The following is a 16,158-nucleotide window of genomic DNA, read 5'->3' as shown; positions in this document are numbered from 1 at the left end:
CTGGTGGGGAAGGAGCCTGAGCTGATGCGCGAGGTTGAGAAGTTCTGGCTAGATATAGTCGGCCTCACCTTGACGCACAGCAAGGGCTCTGGAACCAGTCTCGAGAGGGGTTGGACTCTCATCCACTCTGGAGTTGCCACTGCCGAGAGGCACCGGGCAAGGGTCGCAATACTTATTGCCCCCTGGCTTGGTGCCTGTATGTAGACGAGAGGGTAGCCTCCCTCCGCCTTCGGGTGGGGGGACGGATCCTGACTGTTGTTTGTGCCTATGGGCCAAATAGCAACTCAGAGTATCCATCCTTCTTGGACTCCTTGGAGGGGATGCTGGAAAGCACTCCCCCGTGGGGATTCCATCGTTCTGCTGGGGGACTTCAACACTCACATTGGCAGCGACAGAGAGACCTGGAGGGGTGTGATTGGGAGGAACGGCCCCCCCGATCTGAACCCGAGCGGTGTTCTGTTATTGGACTTCTGTGCTCGTCACAGATTGTCCATGACGAACACCATGTTCAAGCATAAGGGGGTCCATATGTGCACTTGGCACCAGGACACCCTAGGCCGCAGATCGATGATTGACTTTGTAGTCGTGTCGTCGGACTTGCGGCCGCATGTCTTGGACACTCGGGTGAAGAGAGGGGCGGGGCTGTCAACTGATCACCACCTGGTGTTGAGTTGGCTCCGATGGTGGGGGAGGATGCCGGTCAGACCCGGCAGACCCAAACGTATTGTGAGGGTCTGCTGGGAACATCTGGCAGAGTCTCCTGTCAGAGAGAGTTTCAAATCCCACCTGCGGGAGAGCTTTGACCATGTACCGGGGGAGGCAGGGGACATTGAGTCCGAGTTTGCCATGTTCCGTGCCTCCATTGTTAAGGCGGCCGACCGGAGCTGTGGCCGTAAGGTGGTCTGTACCTGCCGTGGCGGCAATCCCCGAACCCGCTGGTGGACACCAGCAGTGAGGGATGCCGTCGGACCAAGCGGAGCGGAGCGCAGCTACGGCGGTCGCTGAGGCAAAAACCCTGACATGGGAGGAGTTCGTCAAGGCCATCGAAAAAGACTTCTGGACGGCTTCGAAGAGATTCTGGACCACCATCCGGCGTCTCAGGAGGGGGAAGCAGTGCACCGTCAACACTGTGTATGGTGGGGACGGTGCGCTGTTGACCTTGACTTGGGACGTTGTGGATCGGTGGAAGGAATACTTCGAAGACCTCCTCAATCCCACCGACACGCCTTCCTGTAAGGAAGCAGGGCCTGGGGAATCGGGTGTGGGCTCTCCTATCTCTGGGGTGGAGGTCGCCGAGGTGGTCAAAAAGCTCCTTGGTGGCAGGGACTCGGGGTGGATGAGATCCGCCCCGAGTTCCTCAAGGCCCTGGATGTTGTGGGGCTGTCATGGTTGACACGACTCTGCAGCATCGCGTGGACATCGGGGGCAGTGTCTCTGGATTGGCAGACTGGGGTGGTGGTCCCTCTTTTTAAGAAGGGGGACCGAAGGGTGTGTTCCAAGAGCTGAGCCGAACGGCGTAGCTCTGGATTTACCAGTCGATCTTGGTTCCTACCCACACCTCTGGTCATGAGCTTTGGGTAGTGACAAGATCGCAGGTACAAGCAGCCGAAATGAGCTTCCTCCGTAGGCTCGGAGTAGATCTGCTGCTCCTCCACGTTGAGAGGAGCCAGATGAGGTGGACCCCGGATAAGCGGAGGAGGACGGTAACGGTAACCACTTTAACTACAACCATGTGTGTTTTGTACAGTGGCTGAGAAAGGTCACCGCACTGCAAACATCACAACGCGGTCTGGGTTACTAGGGACGATTATTGCTGACGGACAGGAGGAGGAAGAAGAAGACTGAAAAAATGAAAAAGTGCAACATTGTTTTTATAAAACTGTTATTAATGTCACTATGTGACTGTACTTTTCAATGTGTTTTAATTATATAGTTAGGTTTTTTCCTTTTTATAATTACTATATCAGGCTTTCATTTACTCTCATAGTTAAATAGAAATGATCCTTGTTCTAGTTTTGGGAGATGACTGATCCCTGTTAACTCTGAGTGGAGCTGGATGGTGACACTCATTGGGTAACTGCTTATGTTTTACTTGTCAAGTTTAAATTAAAAAGAACCTTAAACATTATTTCAAATTCCACAAGACATGAAAATATTTTAAAAAACATATTATAGTGTTTAATATTATAAATGACTAACTACTTAATCATCAATCTTTGGTTTGCTGTCGTCAAACCAGAGGTGATTTTAGACCCTTTTTAGGGGTGCTCAAGTATCCCTAAATATAAATAAATCATTACTATATATTTATTTAACACTTGCAGAGCATTGTATACCATATTCTCATTAGGAGCTGAGCCCTCTAAAGGTCGGACCCCAGAATGGCCCCTGTGTCACACTCAGACTGGCTGTGACATCTGCTGGCTGAACCAAGAAGCCACGCAGCCAGTGTAGATTCTAATGTTTATAATTTTATCTTGATAGTGTGTTCAGTCAGTTTATGATTATTGTGTTTATGTGTATGTGTAGCCTATACATGTCTGTATAAAACCATTTTATATTGTGCCTAAACTTATAGAGTGGCTTTATTCTAATAAAGTTTTATCTCTATGGTCATGAGGGAGGAACATTGTTTTAATTAATAAAGACAGTCAACAAGGTCTCGTCTTTAAAATGTAGATCATTTCATTTCATTACTGGGTAAGCTATCATCTTAAAAATATAATGAAGTCATTAGAGCATAAAAACCCTTTTAGACCCAAATGAGGAGCTGGACTATCATGATTAGCCTGATTACACTATAAACAGCAAACAAACGTTATCGTTTCACAAATGATCACTATTAGCTCGGACATACAGTTAGTGTTTGTTAGTAATGTGTGTTTGATCCATGTGCCTTTCCTTTACACGGTGACAAGTTTTTGAGGCTTAAAAACAGAAAAAAGTGAAACCAGCGGAGTTTTAACTGTAGTCTGAAGCTGTAACCTAGGTGACAGACGGTCAGCCATGTGACGTCACGTACCGATCCTTCTGCTCATACCTGTCTGCTTCAGCGGGCCGACAATGACAGAGGAGGGGGGAGAGAAGTGTAGTCTGAGACAAAATGGTCAGTTTTTGTTTGCTTCTTAGCCAGGTTTTGGTTTTGGTTTTCCATTTGGCGCTACTAGAGAGAGAAGCAGAGGGAAGGTTTTACACAGGCGCGCGGACTTTGTGGTGTTGTGTGCATACAACATTGAAATCCATACACTTTTGCGTGACCGTATGCACGTAGATTTCCCCCCAAAAAACGCTCGTGTTTTTACAGTCTATGGTCTAAACGCGGAATAAAAAGTGAGAAACGCAACGCCACTTTTGCGTTTTCTGTTCAGATCGTTTCCGTGTAAACATCGCCATAGAAACCGGTCTCTAACCCGGACTGGCTTTGTTATTATCTAGTCAAAGAGAAACTTTGACTCTGGTTTAAATCCAACAAACAGACTTCAGATAAACATGTGTGTGCTTCTTAACTGTGACTTCTCTCTATTTAGAGCTCAGCAGTGAGTCACGTGACATCGCTGTGAGGACGCACAAACCAGGAAACAACGTTTAACACCTCAAACTCTGTCATTTCACATTTAATCAACTAAACAATGAATGTGATCAATAATCATCAGATTGATCAATAATGACAGTAATTATTATTTACAGTCCTGATATTAACACTCACCTGCCTCACACTGTTTTCCTGCTTCTGCTCTGATGACTGAAATGGTGTCTGACTGCATTCTTTCACCTTTACTGCCTACCTGTCTGCTCCCCTTCTTCTTTACAAGGTGTGTGTGTGTGTGTGTGTTATATAAATAATTGCAGGTCAGCAGGAAATAACAAAATAATCTCAAAAATACTCTGAACATTACAAATTAACTAACAGCTTACTTTTACTGTAATACTGCATACTACATCACTATAATACTGCAGTACTTTTACTGTAATACTGCATACTACATCACTATAATACTGCAGTACTTTTACTGTAATACTGCATACTACATCACTATAATACTGCAGTACTTTTACTGTAATACTGCATACTACATCACTATAATACTGCAGTACTTTTACTGTAATACTGCATACTACATCACTATAATACTGCAGTACTTTTACTGTAATACTGCATACTACATCACTCATAATACTGCAGTACTTTTACTGTAATACTGCATACTACATCACTATAATACTGCAGTACTTTTACTGTAATACTGCATACTACATCACTATAATACTGCAGTACTTTTACTGTAATACTGCATACTACATCACTATAATACTGCAGTACTTTTACTGTAATACTGCATACTACATCACTATAATACTGCAGTACTTTTACTTGTAATGAAGTATTTGTACATTACTGAATGAATACTTTTACTGCAGTAAAGTATCTGAGTACTTCCTCCTCTGCTGATGAGTCTCTAATAAACTGATGTGATGTCGCCCTCTGCTGGAGGAAATTAAACACTGCAGGATAAAAATGTTTCACAGGTCAAAATCATGAAATAACAAAGAAATAATTTCCTCTGAATCTGATTTGTTTCAAAAACTCAACATCCTGCTTATAAATATAATAAATATGAGCAATGTTGAGCAGATGGTGCATTTAAAGACATCTAAGAACATTCAGATTTTCATGAACGCACCATCAGACTTTCAGCTCTGAATGAACAGAGTTAAATCATTGAGTGTTTGATTCATTTAAATTGTATTAAAACAGTCGTGATGTGATGAAGACATTCAAATGTATGTGTGAGTGAATAAGAGCAAACATCTGTCTGCAGTAAAAAGTGGAAGCTGCAGCAGAAGTTAATCACAGCTTTAAACTGAATTACAATGTTGATAAAAACCTTCATTCATATTTCATCTGGTTCACTTTGGAGTGAATTCAGTAACCATGGCGACAATCTCACAAACAGTTTAAATGTTTGTGTTCTCATCTGCAATATTATTAATATTCACTTTAAGTTAGATGACCTCATATGTTCCATATATGATCCCATAATATATGATTCACAGTTTATGTTTGTTGTCATACATCCTGGCTGGGTCCAAAACCTCTCCTTTATTCACTCATTCACTGCTCCCTGAATAATTAACACTAAATAATTCACTCATTCACTGCTCCCTGAATAATAAACACTAAATAATTCACTCATTCACTGCTCCCTGAATAATAAACACTAAATAATTCACTCATTCACTGCTCCCTGAATAATTAACACTAAATAATTCACTCATTCACTGCTCCCTGAATAATAAACACTAAATAATTCAGTCAGCAGCAAATCAAGATTTCTGACTCTAATCTTCATCATTTTGTGTCGTCATCATCAGCTGTAGAGTCATGTGACGGTAGTTTTCACGTCTTTAAAATGTGGACTCTACTTTTTTGGTTCCATGGTGGAATATTTGAGGACAAAATACTCACCAGACACTTTATACGGTTCACCTTGCTGGTACCGGGTTGGACCCCCTTTCATTGTTGGTGGCAGAGATTCAACAAGGTGCTGAAACATTCCTCACACATTTTGGTTCATATTAACATGATGACATCACACAGCTGCTGCAGAGCCATGATGACAATCTCCTGTTCCACCTCATCCCAAAGCTGCTCTGTTAGACTGAGATCTTTGAGTCCAGTGAACTCATCGTCATGTTCCAGAAACCGGTCTGAGAGGGTCTGAGCTTTGGGACATGGAGCGTTAGAAGATGGTCCACTGTGGTCTTAAAGGGACGGACATGGTCAGCAGCAGCACTCAGGTGGGCTGTGGTCTTTAAATGATGCTCAGGTGGTACTAAAGGGTCCAAAATGTGCCAGGAACCCCCCCCCCACACACACACACACCATGACCCCCCCCAGCAGCAGTCTGACCCGCTGATACCAGGCAGGATGGATCCATGCTTCATGTTCAGAACCAACTGTCTGAATGTGGCAGCAGAGACTCATCAGACCCGCCGATGTTCTTCCAGTCTTCTATCATCCAGTTTTGGTGATCTTCAGTTTCCTGTTCTGAGCTGAGAGGAACCCGGTCTGGTCTCCCGCTGCTGGATCCCGTCTGCTTCAAGCTTCCACGTGTTGAGCCTTCAGAGACGGTCTTCTGCAGACCTCGGTTGTAATGAGGAGTTATTTGAGGGACTGTTTCCTTTCTATCATCTCCAACCAGTCTGACCTCTGACCTCTGGCATCAACAAGGCATTTTCCTGTTTTTGGGAGCATCCTCTGTAAACCCTGAGATGGTTCTAGATCACGTTCACAGTCTCTTAAACCAACGTTCTTCTTCGTTCTGATGCTCAGTTTGAACTTCAGCAGCTCGTCTTCACCACGTCTACATGAATAAATGAGCTGAGTTGCTGCCGTGTGATTGGCTGGTTAGATATTTGAGTTAAGGAGCAGTTGAACAGGTGTACCTAATAAAGCAGGTGATGAGTGTTTAGTGGAGATTTTTACACAGTCATTCAACACTCACATAAAATGGTGGAAGGTAAATGTAGAGCACTGTGTAGTAAATACGGAGTGATTTCAGACACAGCTCCTGTTCTCTTGTGATGTAATATCCTATGGGAGTATTGTCACTGTGTACTTTATACTACACTTTATGTTACTGCGTTGTTTTTTACACATGAAGAAGAGTAAAGTGTCGTTCCTGATGTGTTTACAGCGCTGTGATGAAGAACCAGCCGTAAACTCTGGGAGTCTTCAGCAGTCTGGATTAAATTAACCGGCTCTGTTTGGGATTAACTCAGGTTTACTGGAGTCACTGTTAAACCGGATAAATCACCACGGCAACTGATGCTGAAGAGTCAACCTGCTCCAGACCACCGACCAATCAGATCACTGGAAAATAAAGAGTCATCATTCCTACAGGATCCCGACATGGACAAAAGTCCTGAGTTTACAATAAAGTGACGAGTAAAAGAGATAAATATGTTTTTATAGATCAGTAGAAACATTTTACTGTTTAAAGTTTCAGTCCAAATAACACGAGACACCTGAGTGATGAGAATTAATGATGAATAAAAACCAAAGATTATCCAGACTGTACTAGTACTTTACTGTAGTACAGTTAGAGGTACATGTACTTTACTGTAGTACAGTTAGAGGTACTAGTACTTTACTGTAGTACAGTTAGAGGTACTAGTACTTTACTGTAGTACAGTTAGAGGTACATGTACTTTACTGTAGTACAGTTAGAGGTACTAGTACTTTACTATAGTACAGTTACAGGTACTAGTACTTTACTGGAGTACAGTTTGAGGTACTTGTACTTTACTGTAGTACAGTTAGAGGTACTAGTACTTTACCGTAGTACAGTTAGAGGTACTAGTACTTTACTGTAGTAGTTTGAGGTAGTTGTACTTTACTGTAGTACAGTTTGAGGTAGTTGTACTTTACTGTAGTACAGTTAGAGGTACTTGTACTTTACTGTAGTAGTTTGAGGTAGTTGTAATTTACTGTAATACAGTTAGAGGTACTTGTACTTTACTGTAGTAGTTTGAGGTAGTTGTACTTTACTGTAATACAGTTAGAGGTACTTGTACTTTACTGTAGTAGTTTGAGGTAGTTGTACTTTACTGTAATACAGTTAGAGGTACTTGTACTTTACTGTAGTACAGTTTGAGGTACTAGTACTTTTATGTAGTACAGTTTGAGGTACTTGTACTTTACTGTAGTGCAGTTAGAGGTACTAGTACTTCATTGTAGTACAGTTTGAGGTACTAGTACTTTACTGTAGTACAGTTAGAGGTACTAGTACTTTACTGTAGTACAGTTTGAGGTACTTTTTCCTGCTGTTACATCTATCAGTAATAGTTCAGTTATCAAATATTGCTGTAAAGTCTTTATGAACTAAAACACATTGTTTTACTGTTGTTGTAACCAGCTTCCAAAATATACTTGTGACGGCCTGCCCCTCTGTCTGTTCATTGGCTGTGTGACTTCCCTGGGTGGAGGTGGGGACAGGTCGTCAGTCCAATTTGTCTCACCTGTGGTGTATGGAGCACTGGGGATTTAAGGGCTGTCTGAATGTTTGTACAGTCTCTCTCTTGCTGCCTTCAGACTGGACTTGGGTTCAGGCTTCCACCTGCCATGTGGACCGAAGTATTTCTACTTCCTGCATTCAACACTTCACACAACACCTTTCACTCATCCATACACTGCACACATGACTGACTTTTAAACACAACCTATCACACATCCTTTTGCTTTATTTTGCTATAAGTTTATTATATTTGTTTGGTATAATCTGATTTCCATTTGACTAATTTACCTATTAGTTTAATTTCAAGTTAAAATGATTTAATAATAAATTAATTTTGATTTGATATCTCCTGTGTGGACTCCCTTTTTGCCACTAACTGGCCCGGTTTGTGACCTACTTTACCAGTAACTTTAATACTATATTAAGCTTATTTTGTGTTTAACTGCACAAATAAAAGACTTTTACTAAATATAAAGTGTGATATTGTGTGATATCAATGATGAGAGGCAGAGACTTTACCTTCAGTAGAGTTGTGTTTATTGCTGAAACTATCAGAGACACATGATAACATGGACAGGTTCTGTCTCTCATAGCTGAGCTCTACATACTCTGCATGCTGCTCTTCATCATTCCCTCATACCAATACCACTGGAGCCCTCTGCTGGTCCTGTCCTGCAATCACATGCACACACTTCATAACACAAGAACACATTATAGAAACACATTTGGTCATTTACATTATGAAGAATATTAAATCACATTAACATAGTTCATTAATCTGAATGAGCAGCTATTAACTGTTTAACCCTCCTGTTGTCCTCGAGTCGAGGGAGGAAGGGAGGAGAGGAAATGAAAGAAGGAGGAAAGGAGGGAGAGGGAGGAAGGAAGGGAGGAAAGGAAAGAAGGAAAGAAAGGAGAGAAGGAGGCAGGAAGGAGGTAGGAAAGGAAAGAAGGAAGGAAAGGAGGGAGGAAGGAGGGAAAGAAAGGGGGATTGAGGAAGTACAGACGGAAGGAAGGAAGGGAGGAAAGAAGAATAATACGGGGTCAATTTGACCCGGGAGGACGACACAAGGGTTAATCACGGGAGCTAGCTAAACTCTACGAAGCTCCATTTCAATTCAAAACGTTTCTAACAGTTTTCTATCTTAAACTCGGTCTGAAACACATCAGAGAGATTTAAAATGTCTTTAGTGATAAGTTGTGACACGTTGACACACATGACTAACCTGTTTTATAGAAGAAAAGCAGAGACAGGAGACGTTAGTGTTCATTCAGCAGGCTGTTCTCTGTCTGAGGAGACGAACTAGCTTGTTTTGGTGGATCCTCCCCCTGCTGGCGGAACAGAAGAACTACACTCTATAACATAAAGATTAAACCCATAATAACAAGAATATATGTTAATCTGGTTTTATTCACTAAAACACATTAAATAACATTTCCATTTCCAACCTGACAATATTGACCATTTGTAGCTCTCACAACAACAACCACAAATATACTGAATTTCAATGTGATGAATTTTATCAAAAGTTATATTGTTTAGAATATTGAAACATAAAAGACTTAAATTGGACTAAAAACTCAACTAACAAACATACAGCAAGAAAATAAACCAGAAAACACACAAAAGGTTCAAATGTAGGATGTACAGCCCATAAAACTAAATAAGTGGTAGATCAGTGGATTAAAATGAGTTAGAAGAAGTGATTTAAAGGAAGATAAAGACTTATCAAACAGGTTGATCCAGAGCCCTGACAGCAAAGACCAACAGAAGAAGTACACTCTACAAAATAAAGCTTAAAACCATAATAATATTGATAAAACTGGCATTTTTCACCAAAAAAACAAAAAACAAACAAAAATAGACATAAGATAGCATTTCCAGCCTGATAACTCAATCAATCAATAAATCTTTATTTATATGCACCAAATCAAAATTAAAGTTATCTGAAGGCATTTTCCACATAGAGCAGGTCTAGACTGAGCAGCACTTGGTGACATCAGTGAGGAACTGAGTTTTAGGTGGGCGACCAGCTGCGTTGACCGTACATTTGTAAGTGTGACAGAAAAAAACACATATAATGAATTTAAACCATTGTGTCAGTGTGATGGATCTTATCAAAATGTATTCAAATATTGAAATACAAGAAAATTTTAAGAAAATAAACCAGAAAATACAAAGAAGATTCAAATGTAAGATGTACAGCATATAAAACTAAATAAGTGGTAGATCAGTGGATAAAAATGAGTTAGAAGAAGTGATTTAAAGGAAGATAAAGACTTATCAAACAGGTTGATCCAGAGCCCTGACAGCAAAGACCAGGCTCCATATTTATCTGTGCTGATAATCAGCACTAATTCATTTCCCTCCACTCAGTGTGAAGTTAGAGAAAAACTAATGGAGGCTTTATTTATTGAATGATTGATGTGTTCAAACTGCTGATGGCACAGATAGATTTCAAAGAGCTGTAAAACACATAAGTCAACAGGAGGTTCAGCTGGAGATGAGTTGGACAGTGGAGAAGATACATTTCATGTTTTTAATCAAGTTGTGTCCATTTGCATCATTATCGCTGTGTGCACTGTTGTACAATACATGCAAGATGCTGCACTAATGTAGAAAACTAGATGGAAAGGATGTGATTGGATAGGGCTGGATCACATGATCTCACCTACAAGTTTAAATGATATAGTTATTGTTAAAGACACCTGATTGGCTGAGCAGTGTTTACTTATGTAAATAACTTGTTAAATATCATAATGAGATATAAACTGTTCATTTTAAAATCATATTTCTGCATATAAAAGCTGGATACATTTAATATTTGCATAGTTTGTTTCATAACCTTGGTAAGTTACCTGCCTGGTTACCTGTCTATACACATAATATACCAAATGACCACTGTTTCATATTTCCAGCTGAGACTGTGAGAAAACTACAACACGTCATCATTATTTCTACTCTGCTGCTCTGACTGTGGTAAAACAGCCACGTCTCACTCTCTCCCAGCAGTAATCCTTCTCCTGCTGAAAGTCACAGTCAATTCTCTTCTGCTTCATTCATTAGTTTTAGTCCTCGTTAACTCTCAGTGTGATTCTGAAACACTTGATAAATATGAGCCCAGGCTCACAGTCTGACTTATAACACCTGTTTTTATCTTCAGCTAAATCCAGAGATAACTGTTCAGTTTGGAGTCAGTTAAGAGACTTCAGTGAAGATCTCAAAATCCAGATCCAGACTCCAGATGGATCATCAGGATCCAGCTGATCCTCTCTCAACACTCCTGGATGTTCACTCTCACTCTGACAGAGATCAATCCCATCTGATGAGAGAAGAAGAAAGAACAGAGGAGATAAATGAGTGTTTAGTGAGACTCACTTGATCAGCTGTCAGTCAGTGATGCAGCACATCCAGTATAAAGAGCAGCAGGGACTTCAGTCCTGTTCAGACCAGAAGTGGAACAGCTGTGCAGCGTTGCTTCCTTTCAGCTCTCATGTTAACATGTTGGAGTGAACACACTGAGCTCCAAGCTCACACACCTGCACACACTTTTACTATCAAGTGTGTTTCCTCTGCAGATTTCACTCAAGTACACAGAGGAAATAAAGTGCTGAGAGTCATGAACACATCATTACTGCAGAAACAGAGACATTCACTCATCAGTTTACTGATGGATTTACTGCTGATACATGTCAACTCTTATCAAAGTTTAAAGCTACAGAGTCTCTGTGGGATTTGAAGATGTTTCCTGCTGTTAAATCATCACATGACAATCTGTCAGAGCTCTCAGCTAAACAGCTGCTGTGATTCCTGGACTTCAGCAGAGGTTCTGGTCTGTTTAAAGACCACATGGTTACTAAACGTAATGATGCTTGTGTGAAATCAGAGCCAGTGATTTGCAGGCTGCAGTCAGACTGATCTTAGAGCTCTGATAAAGATGAACTGATCAATAGTTTAGTGTTGACATGAGAGAACAAACACTTTGAGATCAGATTTGATGATGAGGATCACTGTCTCTATACATCTTGTAAGGCTGTCAGCTGTAATTCAGCTTTATTTCCTGCAGACATCAACACAACAACAACAGTCGTCTTCACATCGACTCAAACACATGATCACAACAAGCTTCTGGCTCATCTGATTAGCTGACTGTTCTCTCTCTCTCTCTGTCTTTCTGTCCAATCCTGAAGCCTGTCACCATTCTCCTCTCACAGCTTCACTGAGGAAAGCAGCACTGAGAAGGTTGGAGCTTCACCAGGAAATACTGGATCTTTACTTTGATACTGACTGTGTTTAATACTAAACTGCTGAAACCAGCACAGACTGACTCCAACTCTCTACTGACCTCAGAGTCTCCAGTCTGCAGTCTGGACTCTGCTGAAGATCAATCAGCTGCTTCACGTCTGAAGACTTCAGGCTGTTTCCTCTCAGATCCAGCTCTCTCAGATGGGAGGGGTTGGACTTCAGAGCTGAGGCAAGATAATCACAGCTGATCTTTGACAAACTGCAGAGCCACAATCTGAATAAAGAATAAATGAATTCAGTTTAGAAACAAAGTTCATGTTTGAAATGATGAAATGTTTCATAATCTGTTCAGAGCTGAAGAAGATTCAAATGTACAAGTTTAGAAAATGTGTGTGTGTGTGTGTGTGTGTGTGTGTGTGTGTGTGTATGTGTTACTGTGCATGTGTGTGTGTTACTGTGTGTGTGTATGAGTGTATGTGTGCGCGTGTATGTGTGTGTATTACAGTGTGTGTGTGTTACAGTGTGTGTGTGTGTTACAGTGTGTGTGTGTGTTACAGTGTGTGTGTGTGTGTGTGTATGTGTTCTGAAGGATGTGTGTCTGTGTGTGTCTGTGCGTGTGTGTATGTATGTGTGTGTGTATATGTGTCTTTGCGTGTGTGTATGTATGTGTACATTAGAAAATGTGTGTGTGTCAGAGATGGGAGTAAGTCACACATATGCAAGTCTCAAGCAAGTCCCAAGTCATTTTTGTGAGAGTCGAGTCAAGTCAAGTCATAGCTTAGGTCAAGCAAGTCACAAGTCAAGTCATAGAAATATAATAAGCTGGAAGACAACCGTCTTAAAACTTTAAGAGACTGCAGCTTAAGTTTTATGTCGCCCTCCTTTGCACAAAAGGGCTAACAAATAGAGGGAGGGGATATAATGCTAAAGGATAATTATAAATACTCACTAGGACCAGCAGGATCAGAATTACCAAACAATAATTACCAGACAGAGTACTTAATAAAAAATGTGAAATGTGAAATTAGCTAACGTTAGAGACATTACCTACTTTTCTTTGTGTAGTCGGAAATGGCGGATGAAATTTGACGTGGTGCTGGATGTGTCGGATATTTTTGCGCTGCACACATTGCACACGGCGAATCGTTTCTTTTGTTGAGTTGAATAGTCTTTAAATCCAAATGTTATGATTTTGGGAACACTGGCTGCAGTAGCAGCAGAACTGGTAGCACTTTCCATCTTCCAAACCCCGACCGCTCTACTGTAGATGGCGGGCGCATCACCTAGTAGAGAGATTACTGGTTGCCAGGTTCGCCCACATGCAACAGGAAACATCCAATCGAAAATATATATTTTTATAATTATTCACCAATTAACCAAGACAGCAATGACTTGTCGAGTCATTGCATGCAAGTCTAAGTCAAGTCTCAAGTCATGAGTAGCAAGTCACAAGTCCTCAATCTGGCGACTTAAGTCTGACTCGAGTCCCCCATCTCTGGTGTGTGTGTATGTGTGTGTGTTACTGTGCATGTGTGTGTTACTGTGTGTGTGTGTGTGTGTGTATATGTGTGAGTGTATATGTGTGTGCGTGTGTGTGTATATGTGTGTGTGTGTGTGTGTGTGTGTATATGTTTGTATATGTGTATATGTGTGTGTGAGTGTGTGTGTATGTGTGTGAGTGTGTGTGTGTGTATGTGTATATGTGTGTGTGTGTGTGTGTGTTAGAGTGTGTGTGTGTGTTGTGAAGCATCAATATCAATGATCAGACATTATTCATTAAAACATTAAATAATAATAATGAAGAAATATTTCTCCTTCATCAAGTAAACTTGATGAATTTGAAACAGAATATTTAGAACTAAATTCCCTCTTTGAGTTTGGATCCCTCCACTGCAGCTCAGCAAGGAAACACTGAAGAAACACAAACATACTTACTTGATATGTGGAACTCAGACTGCTGAAGCCTCATATTAGTTTACACTCTGGAAGTCATTTTTACTCACAACAAGACTGTGGATTTTAAATTCCTGAATCATTTACATTCTACACATTTGTGTTCAGCGAATCCTGAAAATTATGAACCAAACATTTGAAACTTCACTGAAGAATTTAAATTTAATAAATAGAAATAAATCTACCAAAGCTACAGTCAGTGAACTCACTCCAGAGTCTTCAGTCTACAGTTTGGACTCTCCAGTCCAGCAGACAGACACTTCACTGATGAATCAGACAGTTTGTTTCCACTCAGGTCCAGATGTGTCAGATGAGGGTTGGACTTCAGAGCTGAGGCCAAAACTTCACAGTGAGTCTCTGAGAGTCCACAGTCCCGAAGTCTGTAATGACACAAATATTCCAACATATGTTATCATGAAAGAGGAAACTTTATATTTACTTCATGCATTTGATGATCAAACAGTTTGATGCTCATTATTTTGATGAACATTTGTTCTTCACATCATCTTTTTATTAAATGTATGTTTTCTGATGCATTTTATTCCTTAAATGTAAAAATGAAGCTCAGAGAAAGTTCAGACAGGAAGAGCATCTTTTTTACAAGCTCACATCTATAGTTTGATTTCTCATCCCTCAGTCATTCTGATCTTTCTCACAGCTCATCATTTCCTTTCTGTCATTTCTGGGGCATCAATTAAGACGTCAGCTGTTCACATCACCTGCTCACATCTAACCAATAGCACGCTGACACACCTTCTTTGTCAGCCTATCATATTGCAGCTGTCTTTTTAAATGTTTCTCCCTCTCTGCTTAGTGCTTTCAGAGCTGCTGCATATCAGGATGATTCAGATTCAAGTAGTTGACTCTTGGGAGAAATGTCAAGTATCAGGCTTTGTCAACCAGCTCAGTCTGCTGTTGTACTCACTGCATGTTTATCAATTGTAGCCTGTTCATTGAAGCAGTGTTCAGTCAGCGTGACTGCTCTCTGCTGCTGTGGGAACATGTGTGTGCAAATATTAGTAGCCTAGTACTTGGATTTCTATCTAGATATTGTAGCTGCGTTGCTGTCTGCATCACTTTAACTTCCTCTCTTCAAGCAGCAATAGTTTTACCTAGCCTTTGTCCAAAAGTCAAGTCACACACAGATGAGATCAGCTGTCCTAATTAACATTGATTCAGGTGCCTGGTTCAGTGAGCCGCAGTCTGTGTCCAGCCAAAGATCTTCTCTGAGAGAAGATGCTTCCTTGCTCTGTTTTGTTTCTTCATCAAACAATGTTCATGAAACATGGCCACTCTAAAGATTTCCAGTAAGTAAGTGAGCATCTTTCTTTGCTCACAGGTAACATCTATCACAAGAGCTTTTCATAAAGTCACTTTGAAGGTTGTTTCTATGCAGCATTTAACTTTGTATTTGGGTTCCAGTGATTCAGCAGTAAGCTTCCTAGCTAGCGCTGCATGTACGTAGCTGCTAGGCTAAACAGTAAACTTCACTGTTAGTTTGATTTGATTTCCAACATTTGTACAGAGCTGACCATGCTCCTCTGATACTGATGATTCTGGACAGGAAACACTTATTTTCATGCTTCGTCTTTCACTTTAGTTTCCTTTCATTCATTCAGAACATCTTCATCAGTAAAGGACTTCATCTTCATCAGTAAGGACTTCATCGTCATCATTAAGGACTTCATCGTCATCATTGAGGACTTCATCGTCATCATTGAGGACTTCATCGTCATCATTCGGACTTCATCTTCATCATTAAGGGCTTCATCTTCCTCGGTAAGGACTTCATCTTCCTCGGTAAGGACTTCATCTTCCTCGGTAAGGACTTCATCTTCCTCGGTCAGGACTTCATCTTCCTCGGTCAGGACTTCATCTTCCTCGGTCAGGACTTCATCTTCCTCGGTCAGGACTTCATCTTCCTCGGTCAGGACTTCATCT

General features: G+C 40.9%; 1 protein-coding gene across 1 annotated transcript in view; it reads right to left on the bottom strand.

Moving 5' to 3' along the window:
* Positions 1-5,572: 5,572 nt before the first annotated feature.
* The window catches only part of LOC128364247 (protein NLRC3-like), a gene marked incomplete at its 5' end in the record, with an annotated part of 86,253 nt that continues 75,667 nt past the window's right edge, over positions 5,573-16,158 (bottom strand). The window contains 5 exons of the mRNA XM_053324787.1: positions 5,573-5,724; positions 5,960-6,137; positions 7,934-8,022; positions 8,659-8,690; positions 12,470-12,538. Coding sequence (XP_053180762.1) covers positions 5,573-5,724; positions 5,960-6,137; positions 7,934-8,022; positions 8,659-8,690; positions 12,470-12,538 — 520 coding nt within the window. The remainder of the gene's footprint in view (positions 5,725-5,959; positions 6,138-7,933; positions 8,023-8,658; positions 8,691-12,469; positions 12,539-16,158) is intronic.

This window comes from Scomber japonicus, chromosome 9 (genome assembly GCF_027409825.1).
Source record: "Scomber japonicus isolate fScoJap1 chromosome 9, fScoJap1.pri, whole genome shotgun sequence".
NCBI lineage: Eukaryota > Metazoa > Chordata > Actinopteri > Scombriformes > Scombridae > Scomber > Scomber japonicus.
Note: the sequence above shows the minus strand (reverse complement) of the source record. Positions and strands in the feature narration are given on the sequence as shown.